General features: G+C 46.2%; 4 protein-coding genes across 4 annotated transcripts; 3 read left to right on the forward strand and 1 right to left on the reverse strand.

Moving 5' to 3' along the window:
* The first annotated feature begins 701 nt into the window (after positions 1-701).
* Positions 702-1447, forward strand: LOC4349263 (class II metallothionein-like protein 1A). Its single transcript, NM_001404300.1, has 2 exons — positions 702-817; positions 904-1447. The coding sequence occupies exons 1-2, from the start codon at positions 759-761 to the stop codon at positions 1106-1108; spliced, it is 264 nt and encodes an 87-aa protein (NP_001391229.1). The 5' UTR covers positions 702-758; the 3' UTR covers positions 1109-1447.
* A 238-nt stretch (positions 1448-1685) lies between these two features.
* Positions 1686-6723, reverse strand: LOC4349264 (ubiquitin domain-containing protein DSK2a). Its single transcript, XM_015758737.3, has 8 exons — positions 6369-6723; positions 4130-4858; positions 3763-4052; positions 3559-3672; positions 3428-3486; positions 3295-3323; positions 2411-2503; positions 1686-2336 (listed from the first exon to the last, which is right to left on the reverse strand). Exons 1-8 carry the CDS (start codon positions 6631-6633, stop codon positions 2188-2190), a joined length of 1728 nt encoding a protein of 575 aa, XP_015614223.1. The 5' UTR covers positions 6634-6723; the 3' UTR covers positions 1686-2187.
* A 5014-nt stretch (positions 6724-11737) lies between these two features.
* On the forward strand, positions 11738-13520 carry LOC4349265 (expansin-like A2). The gene is made up of 5 exons (NM_001423091.1): positions 11738-12163; positions 12292-12401; positions 12519-12700; positions 12904-13039; positions 13129-13520. Exons 1-5 carry the CDS (start codon positions 12013-12015, stop codon positions 13375-13377), a joined length of 828 nt encoding a protein of 275 aa, NP_001410020.1. The 5' UTR covers positions 11738-12012; the 3' UTR covers positions 13378-13520.
* An 8658-nt stretch (positions 13521-22178) lies between these two features.
* Positions 22179-23114, forward strand: LOC9267334 (uncharacterized). Its single transcript, XM_026020660.2, has one exon. The coding sequence runs from the start codon at positions 22179-22181 to the stop codon at positions 23112-23114; it is 936 nt and encodes a 311-aa protein (XP_025876445.2).
* The last annotated feature ends 444 nt before the right edge of the window (positions 23115-23558 follow it).

The following is a 23558-nucleotide window of genomic DNA, read 5'->3' on the forward strand; positions in this document are numbered from 1 at the left end:
TTGGTGCTTATATTGAACTGCGGATTGTGTACAAGATCAGATTTCAGAACATGGATTGACGTGTATTTCGGTGAATTTGATCAAGCACGTCGGGCTAGAGCTAATTTTGGCCAAGTATCTTTATTTTGTTACAAAAGTTCATCTTGAATTACTTCTGATAAAAATTCTAACTCTTCTCCTGTTTCCTAAATCAAATTGAATTACTTGAACCTTTACTGTTTCAACCACGACGAGCTTAATAAATTGCGCAAAATTTATTCACGTAGATTAAGAGTCCATCACGATCAGAAGTTGCACCGAATTGTCCGGGTACGCCACAATTTCGCGAAGATAAATACCGACGGAAATGAGAGCAAGTTTAATAGTATAGCCAACTAGCTCCAATTCGATTATAGCCAATCCAATAGCTCATTCATATAATAGGTATATACTACACTATTAATATCTAGTCCCACTTATCATACACACACTGTGTCTTAGAGTCCGTGCTACAGCTGGCTACAAATCTATAGTCCGCTGCTCCTCTCTCTCTCTCTCTCCTTATTTATCAGTATGTTTACAGATGCATGCTCTGAGTAGGCCACGTACCAGAACATTCGGGCATTGCCAGGTCCACGGTACGCGTGTCACCTCACATGACTCCGGGACGTGTGCCGCCGCTTAAGCCCGCTCTTTATACGTGCCCTGCAACGGCAATACTCTACCACTGTACAGGGTAGTAGATCTTTCGTACGTTGGAGCCGGCCGGATCGACGACCATGGGGTGCGACGACAAGTGCGGGTGCGCCGTCCCGTGCCCCGGCGGCACGGGCTGCAGGTACGGCGATCTGGTCGCCCTTGGCATCTTGGCGACCGTGAAACCAACTGAACAATTCAAGTGTATGTCCACGCGTGTGGGTGCAGGTGCGCGTCTTCGGCGAGGAGCGGCGGCGGCGACCACACGACGTGCTCGTGCGGCGACCACTGCGGGTGCAACCCGTGCAGGTGCGGCCGCGAGTCGCAGCCGACGGGGAGGGAGAACCGGAGGGCCGGCTGCTCCTGCGGCGACTCCTGCACCTGCGCCTCCTGCGGCTCCACCACCACCACCGCTCCCGCGGCCACCACCTGATCCATCCATCCATGCGCCCAAAAATGCCCAACGAGACGTGTTTATACGTGTGGTTAAGCGTGTGTACGTGCGCCATGCTTAGTACTCATAGCTGCTTAGCTAAACAGCACAGCTGATAAATAAAAAGGGCTTGCTGCTTGAGTCGAGTCGTATCCCGTTGTCTAGTTCTGGCTAGACTCGCGCATCACGCATGCAACGGACATGGTGATACGCGAGGGATGGAGAGTTCGGAGTTGGGAGACACTGTGTACTGCAGTACCAGGTTGATAAGTGTGTCTGTACTTGTGTAAATATGTTTTACATGAATAAAAAGGTTGGTAACTTTGTCATGTTTATCAATGCGAGGGGCAATGCTTTTCTTCTTCGGGAAACAAAAATGCGAAACTCAGTATGGAAACATACAGCACAGCTGACATTGTTACCTGGACAAACATCTCTTTAGATGAAATGAACTGAACTGCAATTCTGCAAATATCATACACAAACGTTCAGAGTAATTCATGAACATTTCCACGTCAAATCTGACTGCTCCATTATCGAGCACAGCCTCTGAACTTTAACCAGAAAAGAAAAAAAATGGTGCAGTAACCTATCATGTATTTGCCAATAGAATCCCGAGAGCAGTGCAAATGTCAAATGGATAGAGCAACCAACAGAGAAGACACAGCACTAGCATGGCAGCTGCCTTGTCTAGAACAAGGCCAGCTACCTTAATTACCTTATGCCTAGAAGAACAAGGCTGCGTTATGATTTATGAAGATACCCCAAAACACAAGAAGGCATCAACATACATCTTGAGGATTGGGAGCCGACAATTGCAAAGGTAGACCCATATTCTATGCGGTAAGATCCGATAATTTCATATGTATGTACATCAACCCAAATAGTCAAATACAACACGGTAAAAACAAAGGCATGACGACCATGTATGGAAAAGTTAATGGTGGGGGTGGGATTTCTTTGTTTTATTTTCTCCTGAGACTGTAGACAGACGCTGCGTTTGAACTTGGAGGGGCTAAAAAACCTCTTGCAAAAGAGCGGAGTTGGTGACGTTATGGGCAGCGTCTGGTACGCTTTAGCTACTGGCCAAGATTGCCAAGAAGACGCTCCACCGCAGCATTCACATTCCCAGCAGTTGCGACTAGCGCCTGGATGTTCTCTGCAGTGTCGATGAAACCCATCTCTCGGAGCTGAGTGAGCTGTGTTGCATACAGTTCTTCCGGTGGAACTGAATCACAAGTGTAAAACCATAATTAGTGATGATACAAAAACATGGAAGATGATAAGAGTTACTATACAAACCATTGGATGTATTGGGTACACCTATGCCACCTCCAGCACCAAGCCCACTAAGCATGCCCATCAAGGTGTCGAGGCTAACATTTCCCCGCATGCCTGCATTTTATTTCATTGGCATTTGCCACATTACTTAACAAAAAGGTGAAAAAAAATGCATTTGTAAGAATTTAATTATCAAATGCTCAGTACTCGAATTACCACTACACATCTAACATTGCTCCACAATTTAGAAGGCAGTACAGTTGACTACACAAACAACTCGTATAATCTCTTCCATACCAATATAGCACAGTCAAGCAGCTAAAGAGCTCAGACACGTTCAACACATAACAGATTACTTAAATGGAACTATGGTTGTGACTAAAGGTGTAGGGAGCTCTCATCCATTCTCCAATAATCAAATCCACAAGCAGCATTCAGTCATAGGCAACCCATTTCCATTTCTAAGTAAGGAAAAAAAATCATACATGTGTCACGCATCACCCCAAAGACCTTGTTTTGCGATCCCCAAAACGAGGCCTGGTCGCACGGTCGCACCATATCGATCATTGATATTTCTTTTTTTCCAATATTTCAAGGAAACTCAAATTTAGAAATTCCAATGTTATGCACCACAATAAGGTAGTGTCAAGAATCAACCACTAGTAATAATCATCATAATGTGTTTATATAATGTAATGGCCTTATGGAAGAACGGAAATCTTGAAGAACTAATACAGGTCAACCAAGCAGTGAAAGAAAGGCAACTATTGGTGCTAGAACGAACCACCACTAAAAGATAACTCAGTACGCACTAAAACTTATGTAAAACCTGACATACTAATCCATCTTAAAACAAGAAAAGATATTAGATGGTGCATATTAAAAAAACAATCAAGAGAAAATACCTGTCGCATTGCCTCCTTGGCTACCATCCCTGAATCAAGAAAATCAAAAGATAATTAACAAACACATAATGAAAGAAATACAGTATAAATGAGCTAGATGCAATTCAGGTACTGTTGAACAAGAGTTACTCACTGCCTAGGTTGATTTTGACCAAGCTGTGATAATAATGTCTGCTGGAACGAGAGTAATTGCTGCCAAAAAAGGGAAAGTTAATCTAGATAGAGATGGAGCTAGCCACATACATAAAACGTAACATATGTTACCTGCATAGTTTCTGGGGATGTAAGCTGGCGAATAAATTCTGGATTTTGGAACATTTCCCTCAACTGAGTGTTTGATTCCATGAGGTTGCGTGTATTTGGGTTGAAGTTAAGCAACTGTGGACATTTTAAATTACAGAATGATCTGAAGTTATGACTCTAACATCATCAAAGTTATATAACAAAATAAGTTAAGAAATACCGTACCTGGTTCATGGACTGTGGATCAGACATGATATTCTGCATCATCTGCATCATAACAGGGTTTTGCAAAATCTGGCTCAAGGAAGAAGAATCAGGAGAACCACCAAGCAAACTTCCCAAATCTGCTGAACCCAACCCTCCTAGACCACCAGTAGCACCAGTTCCTGTATTACCGGCAAGACCACCAAATAAACTGCTCAGATCAGCTGACCCCAACCCTCCAAGGCCCCCAGTGGCACCGGTTCTTGCATTGCCAGTAGAACCTGCCCGTGTTGCTCCTTGCGCACCTCCAGCTGTCAATTTAAGTGTGAAAAAACAATAGATATATAGATTATCAAAAACAGAATAAACAAGAGGATTGAGAACATACCATTGGAGCTCCAAGGATTTGGAAGTGGATTAGTGTTTGGAGCAGGGGTTCCTGTTGTAGACTCTGAGCCAGTATTTGGAGCATTTGTAGCAGGATCCCTTGGTTGGTTAGAACCCTGATTTCCAAGAAGAGCTGAGAATGGGTTTGGAGCTGTGTTGCCTTCTCCACCCATTGTTGTCGCATTTAGGAAAGGCTCCTGGACAGTTTCATACATGCGTCGGAGCATATTAAACCCTTCAGGAGAAGACTCAATGTTGCTCATTGCTCTGTCTGTGTTCCGCATCATCTCCCTCATGATTTCAGGGTTTCTGGCTGCTTCAAGGGTCTGGCGGAGAACACTTGGATCATTGAGAACATGAGCAAGATCTGGATTCCGGTCGATGATATCACGCATTTGAGGATTGTTCATGATCATGTTACGAATTAAATCAGGGTTATTCATGAGATTCTGCATCATTGGCATATTCATTATTTCCCTCATTAAGTTGGGGTTTTGGCTTAACTGCTGCTGCATTTGATCCAATTCTGGAAATCCAGACCCAAAAAGACCAGATGGCCTGGTACCAGCAGTTCCTGTACCACCAAGGCCAGGAAACAAACTTCCAAGACCATCTGTTGGGCCGCTGCTAGGAGCAGCTGAAGCTTGGGGGCTGGCTGCAGCAGGTGCAGCTGATCCGGCTGGGGGACCAGCGCCACGCACCATATGAATGGTATGATCTGTTTCAACACCTACAAAATATAAGGAGTGTGAGAAGCAAGAAAAGAATTATGCTTGATAAGTCAGAAATTTGAACAGCGGGCCAGCATATCTACATAAACAAAGAATATTCCAATATCTGATGTAATCATATACAAGAGAATTACAAATGAAAACTTCTAAAGAATTCACATGTGAGAGACTAAAGAAGATAGTGCATCGGATGACTATGCCATAAATCCTCATTTATGGCATGTTAACATACTTAGCGTGCCCAATATTTCGTATTACATGAGAATTACTTGGTACTCTCTCATAAAAGGTAACAATTTTCCCAGAAGATGTTTTTCTTTTTTGTTAAGGCATCATTGATTCAACGCATTTATTTAGCAGCATTCCACCATGTAAGGATGTTCAGAACATGTCTTTTGAAAGTTGTTCCCTTCTTTTCCTCAAATACACATGCACGATTGGCCAATTAACTAACTAACGTTTTCCTCATATGGAAGTTTTTGCATAGCAAGAAGCTACAATCATAATCAATGTAATAATTAGTTAGCATCATTACCCGCTGAAAATAAATATGAAACCATGAGCTGACATAAATACGAGTTCCAAACATATATACACTTCCTGCGAATCAGCAAACGTACTAATTTATTGTAACAGTAGCACTAGAGAAACAGATTCACGTTTTCCTTTTTTTTCAAAAGACAGCCCACTGCTTAGTTCCATTAAACAGAACAATTGTTTGGTTTACTGTTCTCGGTCACTACTTTGTAATCAACGGAAAGAAAAGGATGATTTTACATTTGGTGAACCCATTTCCATAGCAGGGTTGTGCACTTAACCAAATAGTGTTTAAGAAAAATTGTTCAGTTGCATTGCAAACAACAAATTGAAGTATTTACTTGTATTTGCACTTCATAAACTACATTCAATAATAAAGTGCACTCTACCCAAAGTTCACAGATAAAAATAAAGCCCATATGATGCTTCATGAGAAAATAAATTAACTTTCACTACAACTCCAAGAAGATTCTAAGATGTCACACATTGCGACATAATAACAACGTATGCGTAACTAATACGAGCAGTAGCTTACATGGCCCCATAAGTCCATAACATTTGGAACTATATTCGAGTCGCGACAAGATGAGCTGCCTTCAGCTTCTTCATCATCTTATACGCTACGTAAGAGTAACCGTTCCGTTCGCAGTATACATTATCATTAATACACTACACACTCTATACTCGCATCACCCAATCACCAATAACTGTGTAGAGAAGCAAAGCATATCGACGAATCTGTTTCGCTAGCATGCATAGGGCACCGAAGCGGATTGCTGCACCTTGTCCCCCATGAACAGGAGCCCCAGGTATAAACAGGCATTGCATCGACAAAGCTAAATCGCGGCTTCTTACAACTACACGACTGAAATCGAGCACGTAGCATGTCAATTCCAACCCATCGGACCAAAAATCCTGACGATTTGATGGGTTTTTTTTCTCCTCCTCTACCTAACAGTCCTAGACACTCACCATAGCTTTCTAGGGTTTGCTCGTCCTTGAGGATCCGGCCCTTGTAGATCAGGCGCTGCTGCGCCGCCGGCACGTCGCAGCTCCCCGCCACCACCTCCTTGAACGCCCCCACCGTGGCGTCGAGGTCGGCCCGCACGGTGAACTTGGACCCGTTCGCGCACCGGATGTGCAGCGCCGCGGCCCCCGCCACCGCCGCCGCCGCAGCCGCAGCAGGAGAGGACTCCCCTCCGTCGCCGCCCCCGGCCTCGCCTCCTCCGCCGCCCATGCCGTCGACCTCGGCCCGATCCGCTCGGAGTCGGCGGCCTCGCCTCCGATTCGGGGTCGCGTCGCGTCGCGTGCGTGTGCGCGTGAGCTCGAGTTTTTTTTTTCTTTTTCTTTTCTTTTTTCCTTTTTTTTCTTTCTTCGGGAGAGGGGAAGAAGAGGAGGAAGGAGAAGGAAGGAATCGGCTGCGAGGCGGAGACTTTTTAACGGCGGGGAGCGACGCGGGGTGGATGCGATGGACGGCGGAGATGCGTTGCGTGCGGGTGTGGGTGGAGTGTGTCACTGAGCGGTGGGGCCACGCGTGGACCGACGCGGCCAGTGAGTCCAGGTCGGTGTGGGGGCGGGGCGCGGGGAGAAGGTTCTAGGCGTGCGCTACAGGGAAGCTTCCTCCTACGCTTTCCTTTTTGAGTAAACATGTCTTCGGGATTTTGAGGGGTCAGAATTTGTGTTTTATATATATATATATATATATATATATATATATATATATATATATATATATATATATATATATATATATATATATATATATATATATATGCGAATATTACCAGTGGAATATGCACTGTGGCTCTTGAGTCTTGATCTGGATCGTCCGATCGAGACACTGATCAAACAACTCTTTTTAACGGTTATGCTGTTGAGTCTACTTCTAATATAGCTTGAGCAAGTGTTCAAGTGGGTGGTTTGTTGTGGTTGTCATCCCTGTCGAGAGAAACCGTTTTGTCAAACATGATACGGACAAAATTGTTGTACTAAATATATTTCTTTCATAAAATTTAGTACATGTGATGTGATATTTTTCTATCTATATAAAATTATCCGCGTTGCGAAAGATGCTACTCTTTTTTTTTATAACAATAGTGTGTGACGATGCTAGTGAGGCTATTTTCATAGTTTACTGGAGTGCGACTTTTTTTTTATGTAGCTGAAATATTTTTCATCGGTGACAGGGTAAAGAATTGTAGTTTGTGAACAATGTTGTCCCGAGGGAATGCCCCAAGGCACGTTGGAAACGCATGACGCATGTGTAGGATGGGAGTTGGTAGTTGCATTTTATTAAATGCCATATGTCTCAGCAAAACTGAATATCGGTGCGGAATCAAAACTTGCATGAGAAACAACAAAACAAAGTGGAAATCAGGCATAAAACATGGATCAAAACGTTAAATGAACTCACTTTATGGCCCAATTACAGATAGAATTGTCCAAGTCCATTGGGCCAAAAAATTCCAATAACAGCCCAATACCAAAGTCCCCGCTTGTTTATGGGCCAGCAAGACCTCCTGGACTGGACTATAGTAGGCCTTATCCTTTAGACTTGCCAATTTACATGCCTTCGGCGCTTGGCCCAGTGCCTGATGTTTGCGCACCAGAAAAAAAAAAGAGTTTTTGTACCTCTCTCTAAAAAAGTTCAGTTTACGTTTAACAGAAGAAAAACAGAGTTCAGTTTAGTTTGTCAACCGGAAGAACACATAAGCAACACAGAGCTTAGCAGTGTTAGCCTTAGCTTACATTATGCAGCGGTTCGGATTTTTAATTGTTAAATATGATCGGAATTTAGACCTACAATATATTTTTATTAGTTTTCTAATAGGACTTCACATCTTTTTCTATCACGTGTCTTTCCTTTTATCTGCTACACATACATACTCTTATAAGCAATATGGAAAAGGATGACATCCCTATTATTATTTTTTTTTGACTGAAAAAGGTAGAGAGACTCTACCTTATAACCATTATATTAATGGTAGTCAAGGTGTTACATAAAGAGATACAAAAGAACCGGATAAAGAGGGAGGAAGAAGAGAAAATAAGGAGAAAAGAAGAAGAAGAAGAAGAGAAAATAAGAAGGAGAAAGAAGAAGAAGAAGAAGAAGAAATACAAAAAACAGGAGAAAGCACGGAAGAACTAGAAAAGCTAGCTACGCTAGTAAGTCTATCCATCTGCATATTGGAGGTCGACATTGCGGCTTGATGTGATTTCCCTATAATTGTAGACATTCTCTGATTTGATGTGTCACATTTGCCGTGGTAAGATCTCGCTGCTGGAATGTTCTATGGTTGCGTGCTTTCCATAAGTTGTGTGCGCAGGCGCCAAAGCATATTGGCCATCCAGGTTTGAGATGTGAGGGCGTAACTGTCAGGACTTGCTCAACAAAGTGGAGAATGTCTGTGCTTTGAGTTGCCAGTTCATAGATGTTGAGTTTCTTCCAAACCTCAGAAGCCACGTCCCTATTATTATTTTCCTACATTTGTGTTCATTTCTTTATAGTGATTGTTGTCAAAGAAAAAGCCTTAGCTTACACTACATGTCTACATTGCTCTGCATCTTGCCGTCTCTGTCCATGCCCCCCAACTGCAGAGATACGTGCGACATGGCGCGCGCGTCCACGAAGCCAGCGCTTGACACGCTGTGGCGCATGCGGTTCGCCACCGCGCCCAGAGAAAAACGCTCGCGGAAACCACACGCGCGCCGCGGCAGCCGCTCACGGGCGGGTGGGAGACTGGGAGCGGAGCTGAGGCGCCCGGTGCGGTGCGGTGGGCGCGGTGTGACCAAGTTAAGCCAAACCAACAGCTCCAAGCCAAAAAAGGATCAACGATCATTCAACTTCAAGGATGGGTGTGCGCCCCATCTGCTACCTACCAGTACCAATACCTATACTATGGCATGTCCTCCGTTGATTGTGTCCGATTCAAATGCTAGCCAAGGCAAAGGATGGTTCGTTGTTTGGCGTCAACGAGATTGTTTTTTTGAAGGCTGAGAAGATTGGTTGCCCCAAGTCAAAGAACAACTGCAGATCGTCAATAACGGGAAAAATGAGAAATATCGTTACGACGCAGTGGTTGACGGTCACTCATGTATGACTCCATTAATCGTTCTCATTACTAGCACTTAGGCCATAAAAAAGTCAGAACTGGGCCTGGTTTAGTTCTAACTTTTTCTTCAAACTTCTAACTTTTCCATCACATCAAAACTTTCATACAAACATAAACTTTCAACTTTTCCGCCATATCGTTTTAATTTCAAGAGTAAATTTCACAAAACTACAGATACTATGACCAAATTATCACAAAACTACAGATTTAACTCGGTGTATCACAAAACTACACATTTAAGATGAAGTGTCACAAAACTACATATTTAGTAACTAAATTACTACAAAACTACAAGTTTAGAATCAATTTAATCACAAAGTAATTATGTTTATAGCTCCACCATAACAATGGTGCTAGGGATTTAAACTCCAAAAGTTGTAGTTTTATGATAAGTTCAATATTAAATATGCATTTTTATGATACTTAATCTAAAATCTATAGTTTTGTGATAAATTTGGTGCTAAATATGTAGTTTTGTGAGACAACTCCTTAAATATGTAGTTTTGTGATAATTTTGGTCAAAATACCTGTAGTTTTGTGAAATTTACTCTAATTTCAATTAAACTTCTAATTTTGACGTGAACTAAGCACACCCTTAGAGAGCCAAAGTTTAGCACATGGCGGTGTTTAGTTCCACGCCAAAATTGAAAGTTTAAAGAAATTAGAACGATGTGACGGAAAAGTTGAAAGTTTGTGTGTGTAGTAAATTTTGATGTGACAGAAAAGTTAAAAGTTTAAAAAAAATTTAGAATCTAAACAGGGTCACAGTAAAATTCCGAAATTGGCTTAGCACATAGTACACTCTACTGACGAATGAATATGTCCATGTGTTCTGCCCTGGATTCTGAACTTCCTTTTTTCCCAAAACAACAGCAGAGGACGGCTGCCATCAGAGTATACAATTCCAGTGAAAACACTTTTCGGGCCGGGACAGAAACACAAACCACTCATTTTTTTAATTAATTTTTGAAAATCAAACTACATATTAATTTTTCGACAAAATTTATTATGATTCCGCGAAATCTGATGATTCGATATCGAGATTGTGAACCCTACCTTCCATTCAATTGAGAATGAGACTCCAATCTAACTTGATTATAATAATTCTATTTTCCTCCCTATAATTAATGATGATTCTGATTTAAATTATACAAGGATTTCAGGTTGGGGTGCTAGTAGTATGCCCCTGTTAGGTCTGGTCATTTTCGCATTAAGATACACAAGTGGCCTACAGTTATGATGGGCTTTTAGCATGATTGTTGATTGGGAACCATTTCAATACGTCATTGTCATCCATAAGCACAAGCCTTGGGCATCAGGTGAACATGAAGCAACGGCCTAACTTGTTCTTTAATCAGCTGGATGCCAAATAAAGAGCTATAAGAGGGGGAAAATGATCTGTACATACAATATTTGACTATCCGGTTCCTTATTAGCTCTTACACTGACACAAAATGGAATAAACAGATACTCCTATATATTCTGAATCGAGAAGAAAACGACGGAAATGCGGATATCTTTTGGACCGAGCTTAATCTTAAGCCGCTCCAAGTTTGGTAAGCACACGCCTTTCACAACCATGGCCTACTCAAACTATTTTGGTTTGAATCGATGAACACATCGATCTGTCCATTCAAAGAGCGAGTCGTAGTTATCCAAACCGAAACGGCTATCCTGGATGGACCAGAACAGTGACGTGTCTGGATCAAGACCGATGTAAACGTAATCAATACACAGAGATTTTTGTCCCGGCGGTGGCGCAGCGCGGCGAGCCCGCGACTGACGCCGCCGCCGGCACGGCGTGGACGGTGGACGTGACATGACTGGAATGGGCTCGATCCGCGTCATGCAAAAGCTAAGCTGGTCTTATCCCCTCAAATGATCAAATCCAAATCACCCAATCCCATGTCACACCTGCCTTTCTTTCCCCTCAAATCCAGCGCCTTTTGAAGGCATAAGCCTTCCAGGGCCAAAAAGAAAAAAAAATCCACTAACGATGACTCACCCAGATTAATTACCCTGTTAAAACAAATACTAATAATCAAGATGACTCAGCAGGATTATCAAATGGATAAAACCACAATTACGCAATTAACGAACAAAGCTCTACTAGTAACTGCCACGTGGGGCGAGCTGTCTCCCCCTGCGTCGCACGCGTGTCCAGGCAGTCGGTGGCGAGTCCTCCAGCCTCTATATCCGGCACAGGTCGGCGGCCGCCGTCTTCCTCCCGAGCGCGTCGCGTGTCCAAAACATTCTGCATTTCTTTCCGCCTCTCTCTCTCGACCCGCGGCAGCACAGCACCAAGTATTTTGTGGGGGATACGAGCGGCAAAACAGGTGAAAGTAACTGCAGGCCTTGCCGCGTGGTGGTGTAGCCGCGTAGGGGTGGTATAAAGCCAAAGCCGTTGTGCGTAAGCATCCCCTCGACTTGTTCTCCCAAGTAAACCACTTCAGTTTCAGAGTTTTCGAGCGAGCACGTTTTCGTAGCTTCCGTCGATCGAATTCATGGCCGTTCGGTGTTGCTCTTCCATGGCGAGCGCCAGCGTTGTCCTCTTCTTCGTCGTCGTCGGCATGTCGGCGTCGATGGTCTCCGGCTGCGACAGGTGCGTGCGCCGGTCCAAGGCCGGATTCCGCGACTCGTCGATCGCGCTGAACGGTACGTACGGCGAGAGAGAGGGGGGGACAGAGACATCCACTCGCGTGCGCGCTTTGTGTGTTTTTGCTTGGTTGATTACTGCAAGATTGTTTGGTTGATTTTGGTTGTTGGATTGTGCGTGCGTGCAGCCGGTTCTTGCGGGTACGGCTCCCTCGCCGCGTCCTTCAACGGCGGCCACCTCGCCGCCGCGAGCCCGGCGCTGTTCAGGGGCGGTGTCGGCTGCGGCGCCTGCTTCCAGGTATTAACAGAGCCACGAACAAACTCTCCAATGCAGTGATCGCGTGCTGTTCTGCAATCTAATTGAGGCGAATTTGGGTTCGATTAACCGGGGGAAGTGGCATTATTACTACTGCAGGTGCGGTGCAAGGACGGCAAGCTGTGCAGCACGGCGGGCGCCAAGGTGGTCGTGACGGACGAGGCGCGGTCGACGAACCGCACCGACCTCGTGCTGAGCGCCGCCGCGTACGCCGCCATGGCCCGCCCCGGCATGGCCGCGCAGCTCAGAACACGCCGCGCCGTTGACGTCGAGTACAAGAGGTAAAAAAAAAAAATCCTCTTTTGGTGTCGGTGGTGTAATCAACTCAGGTAGTGATGATGGATGGAAGCTAGTAGCTCATCATCCGTAGTATAGAGTAATAATTGGAGCACAGCGATTAGCCACAGTTAGCTGTAGTAGTACAGGTCGCAACGCATTTTTCGGCTGGATTTATGACCGAATTTTGTACGATATTATCGAGCAGGGTACCGTGCGAGTACGCAGCTGGTCGCAACCTGTCGATACGCGTGGAGGAGAAGAGCCGTCCGCCGCGCGAGCTGTCCATCAGGTTCCTCTACCAGGGTGGCCAAACCGACATCGTCGCCGTCGACGTCGCCACGGTAATCAAATAAAACCAAAACCAAATCGATCGTTCTCACTCGAATTCGAGGCAATTTTTGAAAACGAGTTCGAACATTTTTTTGTGCAGGTCGGGTCGTCGAACTGGAAGTTCATGACGCGGGACTACGGGCCGGCGTGGAGCACGGCGCAGGCGCCGGCGGGGCCGCTGCAGTTCAGGGTGGTGGTCACCGGCGGGTACGACGGGAAGTGGGTGTGGGCCGACGGCGAGGTCCTGCCGCGGCGGTGGACGGCCGGACGGGTGTACGACGCCGGCGTGCAGATCGCCGACGTCGCGCAGGAAGGGTGCTACCCGTGCGACACGCAGGAGTGGAAGTGACACACACCGCATTAACATGTACAGTTTTTTTGCTTTCCTTTCTTTTTTCTCTCCCCTTTTTGGGACGCATTGAGCAGCTAGCCATCCATCGAATTAAGAGCCACAGCCCACAAGAACAACTTGCCTTCCGTTGCATTTGCGTTGCATTGCCCAGTGGGGCTTGTTTTGTCTCGTGTTGTTTACTCGACTCGGGGTGCGGAGGTGCGCACGCGGTGGCCGGTGCCGGACACGATCTCACTGTGCGCGCATGATGGGGGGTTGGGTTGGGTTGGGTTTGGGTTTGGTCGTCGACGGCGAGTGGATTTCCGCTTTCGTGCCCACGATTCCGAGTGCGCGCATATGCCGCGGTCGCGAAAACGTAAGTGTTGGCAGATTCGGTGGACGCGCTTTAACGCTTCTGTAGTACGGATCCACCGGTGTAAGGGCCAATATAGCTGGCCAATTGGATGATGGATGGGCTGCAATCTTGTAATTTCCGGGGCTTTTCATTGGACCGTGGGCTCCCAAATAGGGTGGGACAAAATTGGAATGACAAAATTATCTGTCCTTATACTGTGTGCAGCATGGGCCGAAATGGTAAACGTCAAGAAGTCCGACATAACAACGATTGTTTTGCTGGGCCTGTACAAGTACCATTCACCGTGCAGCAATAGAGGAAAAAGTCTAATTTGGAATCCCTCTCACCATTAAACCAAGCAAAACGACTCATCGTGCCGCCTTGGAGCTCCACATCCTCCAGGCTCCGCCCTGGATGTGAGCCGTTGATGCCACCATCGTGGATTGCGGTGAGAGCAAGATTGGGGATCGGGGAGGAAGAGATGGATGGGTGGGGGGAGAGAGAGAGAGAGAGAGAGAGAGGGGGGGGGGGAAGAAAGGGGTGTAATGCCACGTCAGATGATGAAAACTAAGTCAATTTAACATGTAAATAAATACACGTCAACGAAAATCACCTCCAATACCATCGGAGAAGTTATTTTGTACCTATTTTAAAAATTGAATGCTCAAGATATTTGCAATAGACCACAAAGTTAAATTAAACTGAACCACAAAGTTGACTTATTTGCAATAGAGTAGGACACAACCCGCAGTTGCTACTTTTGGAGGCCGATTCCCAATTTCTGTACCTGGCCGTGTCAGGCAGCCATTTGCAGTTGATAAGGTAGAAATATGTACTCCCAAACGCAATTACGCCTTACCACTTGCTGGAACGCTGGCCACCCACCAGAACGTGATCGATCGACTGATTGGCTTCGAATTGGAGCCGGTGCGTTGACACCAATCTCGCATTAATGGCGCTGACCTCTCTCCCCCGGTCTCGGACAGCCACTCGCGCAGTCAGACAGTGGACTTTTGCTTTCTTAGCTACACTGCAGAAGAGATGCAGCTTGTTCCCGTGAAGCGGACATAGACTCGGCTCTTTTTTAAAAAAAAAAAACTCAAGTTTATTTATAGATTAAAGAAGGGAGTTTACTGGAGAAAATTCCCCAATGCATCACCGTAATTGATACAACGTGCAGAGCGAAACCATCTTTTTGGAAGGTAAAGCCAATTAAACTAATGGAACAAACTTCCCAAATAAACCGAACAACAGTAATAGATGTGATCGACAAGAGACTATGATATTGCTCTAGGATTGTATCCACAAGACTCTACTAATAACGTGCATTCCGCTTGACAGATCGATGACCCTTTCGACTGCCTCTACGGGAACAACACGATTCGGGATTGATATGTGAGTCGTAGATTTTGCTTCAGCTTCACCGAACTCAACATCGATTGCTAAGGAGTTCTTCGTTAAATATGAGGAGCGCTAATTGAAAACCTGTCGATAAGAATCGTACAGGAGGTTTTGCACTCAACCTGGACGAAGCACTTAGCATTGGCTACAGTTGTAGATTAAAATTAGGAGAAACCCCTAAAGCCCAACTAGCCTTAATCATGAGTCAATTAGGACAGTGGCGATAGAACTATTACCTTGCTACAACCCAGCAGAACCTAGCGAAGGAGATGACATGTGACCGGGGCATGGGAGGACAACCCGGTGCACCCACACCAGTCGATTTTGAGCACCATCTAGTGGATTCGATTTAGAGTTGCTGAGGCACTAGGACATCGCCACCATCCAATACTTGTCGCCTGCGTCTCAGCCACTAGCCACCATGGGGCAGCTTGGACTCCAAAAGAATAGAGAAAACGGGATATAACCCGAGCAACAGGAGGACCTGACTACGGAGTAACTCTAACCTAAACCTATACTATACTTAAAAGGGAAGGAGGCCCGACCCCTCCTCCGGCCACCTCTGCCATAATTTTTGGGGAAAGGGGGGGGGGGTAGGGGAGGAAGGATTTACTCTGCCATCATCATCTTTCATCTATACTACTTTAAATGATGTTAGTGGTGGTGTCCGAGTCTGTCTCCACACCACAAGCTAATGTATATGGCCGTGAAGTCTCCACATGTGAATAACTCTAGAATTGTTATCTGATTTTTGCAACACATGTCTTTAGCTAGTGATAGAGAGTATTACGGTAGTCATTAGATAGACTCGGCTCTACTCGACCGACTCACCGACGACGCACAGAAATCTGGCATCTCTCTCGGTGTAAAGGTCAACGTATGAAACACACTTGGCACGTAGCGTTCGTGTTGGAGTACAGTCGGCACCGCCGGTGGATATGCATGCATATGTACATTCACGAGATGTTGTACAAGTAGGAACACGTTATATCTTAGGAATACCGGTTCTATAAGTTGAGGGACACATTATATCTAGTATTATGCTTCAAGGATGTAATTTATACTCGAAGTTTAGATGAGGGACCTAAAGAAAACTTATTCCTTCTCTACCTGGCCGTGTCACCCGACCACTTGCAGTTGTGCAGCCCATTTGCAGTTGGTAGGTAGAAAAACGTACTCCCAAACGCAATTACTCCGCCTTACTACACCAGTTGATGGAACGCTACCTGGCCACCCACCAGAACGTGATCGATCGGCTGCGTGGGATTGGAGCCGGTGCGTTGACCATATATCTATCTCACATTAATGGCGCTGACCTCTTGCATGCCCTCGGTCTCGGACAGCCAGTCAGTCGATCGGACAGTAGACCGCGTGACCGTTGCTTTGTCAGCTACTCCTACAGAAGAGAGGCAGCTGGTTCCCGTGAAGCAGAGATTGACTCGGCTCGACCGACGACGTGAGTAGTGTACGTATAGTACAGAAATCTCAAACAATATCTCTCAATCGGTATAAGCTAGGGTGATCAGCATCCTGTATTGAATGTCAGCATCCGGCTGATACGCTATACTACCTCCCTATCAAAATATAACTATTTTTAACACAGATCTGGTTTAGTTCACAATTTTTTCTTCAAACTTCTAACTTTTCCATCACATCGAAACTTTCCTACACACACAAACTTTCAATTTTTCCATCACATTGTTCCAATTTTAATCAAACTTTCAATTTTTACGTGAACTAAACACACCCACAGTATCTTATTTTAAAATAAAACTATTTTTTTCAGCTACATACTCTTTTCAATCAATCACAAACATTAATTCTTCTTCACCTGTTTTCTCTTTTTAACTAATAACATACTTTATTCAATTATTTTCATCTACTCCCTCCGTATTTTAATGTATGTCGCCGTTGACTTTTTTACCAACGTTTGACCATTCGTTTTATTCAATTTTTTTGTGCAAATATGAAAATATTTATGTCATGCTTAAAGAACATTTGATGATGAATTAAGTCACAATGAAATAAATGATAATTACATAAATTTTTTAAATAAGACAAATGGTCAAACGTTGGATAAAAAGTCAACGGCGTCATACATTAAATATGGAGATAATGCTTTCTTAATATCGGTGTCAACCTAAAACAAAGTCTACATTTTAGGACGGATAAAGTTTATAATACACACTTGGCACGTAGCTAGCGTTGGTGCTGGAGTACGGTTGGCACCGCCGATGACATGCGTGCATACGTCCGCGAGACATGGTGTACAAGTAGGAAGGAACTCTTCTTCTTCTTCTTCTTCTTTCAGCACGAGAAAGTCTCTACACCTGTAATGGCGCCCGTGACCCGATCGAAGAAGAAAGATGTGAATGTATGTAGTACGCTGCTTTCGTCAGAGAAATTAACCAACGTCAATCGACCACTCAACCACTTGATGTGTTAACGTACGTGCTGATCTATCAATTGATCAGGGTAACAGGAAGTAGTTTTAAAGGAGTAGGAGTATCAAATAATCCGTGACGTCATCATGTGCGTAAAATAGGACAATCGGTGATAATTAATTGATTCGAATATTGATCGGGTGATGCATATATAGCAGTACGTGTCTGGATGTTATCATGCATGTTAATGAACTGATTTGGACTGGAGACTACCTGGGGTGCACGCCGGAAGATCCGGTATACTATATTTCTCTCCTGTCTCCTCTCGTAGTTGTAGCTTTCATCCATGATGTGTAGCCTGATTGGGACATATCCTGGGACGATGACCCTGTCATTGATTTACCTAAGTAGCGAGATCGGCTGTAGCAAACGTCACTGCAAACGCTGCTTTCCGTGACCGATTAGTTCGTAGTAGTAGTAGCTTAGCTGATGATACTCCTAGCGGCTCGCTTGGTTTGTCAAATGTTTTATTTACTACCCGTCAAATTAATTCGAAACAGCCGTCAAACATAGCAGCAAAAACCATAGTAGTGCGAGCAAATGGCTTACGTACGTCGATCGATCCGCGAGTTTAATCTGCCTGCCCGGTTTTGACCATGGGTGTCTTACTATAATTAATTAATTAATTAATCCGTTGGCCTTTAAGCGACAGCAATGACGGATGCCAGCCACAGGTATAGAAACAATAGACAGTCTCACCGTCTCAGTGCTCCTCGATGAAAGCCAATAGAGCTTCTAGAAGGGAAAAATATAAGAAGAGCAGGCTGCTAGAGTGCTAGTAGCTGAATTAGCCCATGGAAAAATATCAAAAAGCACCTCTATCTCCCTCTCTCTCCTCTCTCTACTCTCTCCACATTTTAGCCTTGAATTAGCCCATAGATCTGAACATGTCACCCTAGACTAGTGTTTATCCTACCAATTCAAGACTAAACATTAGAGCATCTCCAACAGCTTCTCTACTCAGCTCTCCAAGCTAAAAATTTGGCAAATGAACCAAAAACACTCCTCCAACAGACTCTCTATTCAACTCTCCAAGCTAACTGCATCTCCATCCAAGCCCACCCACTGGCCAATATTGGCCAGCCTCCTAGGCTGGCTATCCCATCTCCAGCCCTCCTCTACCCGTGCTACTCTTCTCCCTCCAGCTCCGTCGTCGTCGCACCCAACCACCACCGCCCGTTGTCGTCGCGCCTGACCGCCGCCGCCCCGTCATCGCCGCGCGCGGCCGCCGCCGCCTCGCCGTCGCCGCGCACGAAGGCCGCTGCCCGGCCAACCGCCACCCCGTCGTCACCGTGCCCGACCACCGCCGCCCCGTCGTCGTCGCGCCCGACCGCCGCCACCCCGTCGTCGCGGCGGCGGTCCCCGCACTGGTGGAGAAATGCTCTTTACTCCCGGTTTAGAACTCTTTGTAGTCCCGGTTTTCCAACCGAGACTACGAATCTGGGACTAAAGATCGCTATCTTTAGTCCCGGTTATAATAACTGGGACTAAAGATCGATCTTTAGTCCCGGTTGAGGGGAAGCGACAGTTCATCGAGATCTTTTTTTTATTATTATTTTGTTGTTGATTTGCTAATGGCTAGTGTTAATATATGTATTTTCTCCCGAATCGAATGAGATGCACATCCCAAATCAACATCCCAAATATTAAGTTACTTATACACACAAGTCAAATACATCACAAATCCTACACACAGATCAACAACATCACAAATCCTAAAAACTACACACAAATTAAATACATCACAGATTATACAAATTATACATCTTAGATCCATGCGATGCAATGAATCACAAAATCTAAAAAATTATACATCCAGTGAAACACAAATTATATATAAAAAAAACCGAGCCGGCGCCCGGCCGCCGCCTGCCCGCGCGCAGCCGTGGCCGCCGCCGGCCGCCTGCCCGCGCGCGGCCGGGACAGGATAATTAGAAAAAAAAAGTATAGAGACTGACATATGGGTCCCGCTATCATACACTCAGAATAGAGATGATGAATGGAGAGGCTGTTGGAGTAAAAACGAATTTGACTTGCCAAATTAAATGGAGAGTTGGCTAAATAGACATTTGGAGAGTGGGATTTGAAGAGACTGTTAGAGATGCTCTTAGCTCTCAAAATTAGTCCTGGGCTTATCTTCCAACAGGCCCAGTCTCACCGTCTCCGTACTCCTCGATGAAAGCCAATAGAGCTTCTAGAAGGGAAATTATAAGAGCAGGCTGCTAGTAGCTGTTTGACTCCTTGTCAAACCCAGAGGACCGATCAATCCAAATTCCTCCTAGAGGACCATATAACTCACCGATCAGTTATTGCACGCATTGAAGAAACCTGCCCGCCCCGCCCCAATCCATGATCCATCCATCCTTCGGAATGCATGTCTGTTCGTCACATGAACGCAACCAGGCCCCTGCCCAAACTCCGCCGGTTCATGCATGTACCCGTACTACGTGCATACTACACGTGGAGAAATCGGCGAGCCGCGCGCGGGCGGGTGCGGATCGATGGATGGATGGATCCATCGCCGTACGGCAGCTAGCGCACCGGCACGCGCTCACAAGTCGATCACAACCGCGCGCCCACACAGTGTACTAGTACAACAGATGAAGCAGCGGCCCGGGCGGGCGCAGTCACGCGGACGCGCGACGCATTGAAAACTCGATCTGCCGCCGCGCGGTGCAATGCATGCACGCGCGTCCCATGCATATCGCCATCGGTGATCGATCGGTGTACGCGCGGTGGTGGGAGCGGGCGCGCGGCGCGTTGCCGGCGGGCGGAGGCGGGGACGGTGGGGCGCGCGGGCGCGCGGCGCGGTGTCCCCTACACGCGCGTACCGGGCGGGTGGGAGCAGAGAGAGAGCACCACGCGTCAGGCTCGGAGGGAGGAGGGGGCCGTTGTCCATGGACCATGGGCGCGCGCGACATTACTCGCGGTGCAGTGCCAGGATGGTGGAGCGATCGGATCTTTGCATTGGATCGATTGCCGTTTTTGCGTTGGCTCGTGCTCTGTGATTGATTGATCGATATATGATTGGATGGATTGATGTCTTGATGATGGTATGTTCGTTCATATGGGGACTGTACTCCTATGCGTGAGTCACCAAACTTTCGGTTGGTTTTCATTTTTTTTTTAAAAAAGATCAAATTTCGGTTGAGCTTCAACTGAGGAAGAATGGGAAGTGCTACTAGCCTACTAAATACTAAGGGCATCATCAATATATATGGGTAAAGTGATCTATATAGATAGGACCCACATAAATAGTTTTTTCCTATAGCAATCTCCACAATGTACATGGATACAAGGTATCATTAGGACAAGAGAGAGGAGTAGAGATAGATAATACTCCCTCCGTTTCGAAATGTTTGACACTGTTGACTTTTTAGCACATGTTTGACCATTCGTCTTATTCAAAAATTTTGTGAAATATGTAAAATTATATGCCTACATAAAAATATATTTAACAACGAATCAAATGATAGGAAAAGAATTAATAATTGCTTAAATTTTTTGAATAAGACGAACGGTCAAACATGTGCTAAAAAGTCAATGGTGTCAACATATTTCGAAACGGGGGAGTATAATTTATTCCATATAGGTAGTCCATATGCATGTGGATATCTTTTACTATTTTCTATATATGCACTAGTTGCACAATGGTAATAGGTGGCTGAATGGAATATTCTATTGCTTATGGACTACTTTTACACTACATTGTGGATGCCCTAATGGCGTGCATCCCTGCGATCATAACTCCCAATGGATGCTTGCTTAGCCTCCTAGGATTTTTTTCCTATATAATTAAAATCCTCTAATTTTTTTATATTTTTTTCTAACAAATCGGCATCTATAAGTGTTTATTGATTTCCTCACTGATGACTACTACTATTCATTTAATCATTTATACCAATTTTTGGCAGTATATGAGCTAGATTCATATGTACATCATCGTATTCGTATTCTTTCCAAGTTGTCGAACTGCACAAAACATTCTCTCTTGCTGGAAACAACCCCTACCCTCAACATGAACAGCCAGCAACTTCACATTGCTCGGTTTATTTTCCTCCTCCAATCCCTTTCCGGCTAGCCCCAGAAGAATCTAGCTTCTCCAACAAGCTGTCTCCTCTTGCAAGCATCTTTCTTCCGCCTCAAGCCAACAAACCCCAGCGGCTCGTTCGCATACTCTCCCATAGAAAAAAGAAAAAGAAATAGTCCCTCTATCTTATAATCGTGAGTTTTAGTGTCCAACGTTTCACCGTTCGTCTTATTTAAAATTATTTTATAATTAATATTTATTATTATTATTAGATAATAAAACACAAATAATACTTTATGCGTGTCTGAATTTTTTAAATAAGATAAATAGTTAAATGTATAAATGTACTTAAAATACAAGGGAGTAGTACTAGTAATTTTATACTAGTAGAGCTCAGCTGCAGCAGCAAGCCACTGCAGTGCAAGAGTCAAACGTGTTCCACTGCACGAGCTCAGCTCACGCACCCACCCGTGCGGGCTCCGCCTCCCGCCCCTTTATAAAACTCCACCTCCCGCCACCGCATCCAGTCACCTCACCACCACCGCAGCATCATCACCGAACACACAAGAAGAGAGAAGCTTCTCGATCGATGGCGGTGGGATTCCGGCGGACGCTGTCGACGCTCACGTCGCACAAGGCGGTGGCGCCGTCGTTCCTGCTCGACTGCGCGCGGCCCAAGAAGCTGTCCTACGCGCGCGTCAGGTCGACGAGCCTGCCCGTCCGCCTCCACCCGCTCGTCGCCGGCCTGCACGACGCGGCGAGGGCGCTGCTCAAGTGGGCGGACGCACCGGCGCAGACGGGGCCGGCCTGGGTGGCGGACGGGGCGGACAGGGCGGGGAAGGTGCTCGCCGGGCTCGCCGACCTGCTCCACCACCCGCAGGCGCAGGACGCGCTGCGGCGGCCGTGGACGGAGCAGCTGCTCGACGACCTCCTCCTCCTCACCGACCTCCACGGCTGCTTCAGGGAGTCGCTCGTCGCGCTCAGGCAGCTCCTCGCCGAGACCCACGCCGCGCTCCGGCGCCGCGACGGGTCGCGCCTCGCCGCGGCGCTGCGCGCGCAGCGGCGCTCGGCGCGGGAGGTCTCCCGGCTCGCCTCCTCCGCGCGCGACCTCTCCCACCGTGCCGCCCCGGGAGACGACGCCGACGAGGCCACCCTCGCCGACGCCTTCGCGGCCGCCGCCTCCTCCGTGGCGGCCGCGGCCGCCGCCGTCTTCGCCGGCGTGTCGTCCGCCTCCGCCGAGTCCGCGGCGAGCGCCGCGCCGTCGCCACGGACACCGACGCCCTACTCCCCCGCCCGCACGCCGGCCAGCCCCATGTGGCTGGTGACCGACCTCCTCCGGCGGCGGCGGACCGTCTCCTTCGAGGACTACTGCAACGAGGAGGAGGAGGAGAGGAAGGCGGCCATGGCGAGGGTGCGTGGCCTCGAGGAGTGCGTCGCCGCCGCCGAGAGCGGCTGCGAGGAGGTGTACCGCGCGCTCGTCAATGCCAGGGTGTCGCTGCTCAACCTGCTCACGCCCACATTTTGACTCCACAATCCCCACACATTTCTCTTCGATTCGATCCCCTGTGTTCATCTTCTTCAGAGAGATCAACTGATTTTTTGAGCAAAGGCTGTGAGATTAGTTGCCAAAAGATTTCATTTTGTTTCGTTTGGCGTGTGTACATGATGTAAATACTTTTGTGATGTAAAGAAGATGATCCCCCACTTAGGTTCAAAAACATGTCAAATTTCGCATCTTTCATCCCTTCTCTCTGCATTGCCTATTTGCCTCTGCAAGATTGCTCAATGGGCTTGCTTTTTTTTTTCTTTCCTCTTATTTTTTTTTCTATTTGAACAGGTGAACATTGTATTAATTCTACTCTGCTAGATTGAGAAGTGAACAATGTTACTATTTCAATTCAGGCATTCAGCTATCTCTTTCTCATTTGCATGCATGGGAACAGTGTTGTATCAACAATTTTTCCTTTTC

Source organism: Oryza sativa, chromosome 10, assembly GCF_034140825.1.
Source record: "Oryza sativa Japonica Group chromosome 10, ASM3414082v1".
Classification (NCBI taxonomy): domain Eukaryota; kingdom Viridiplantae; phylum Streptophyta; class Magnoliopsida; order Poales; family Poaceae; genus Oryza; species Oryza sativa.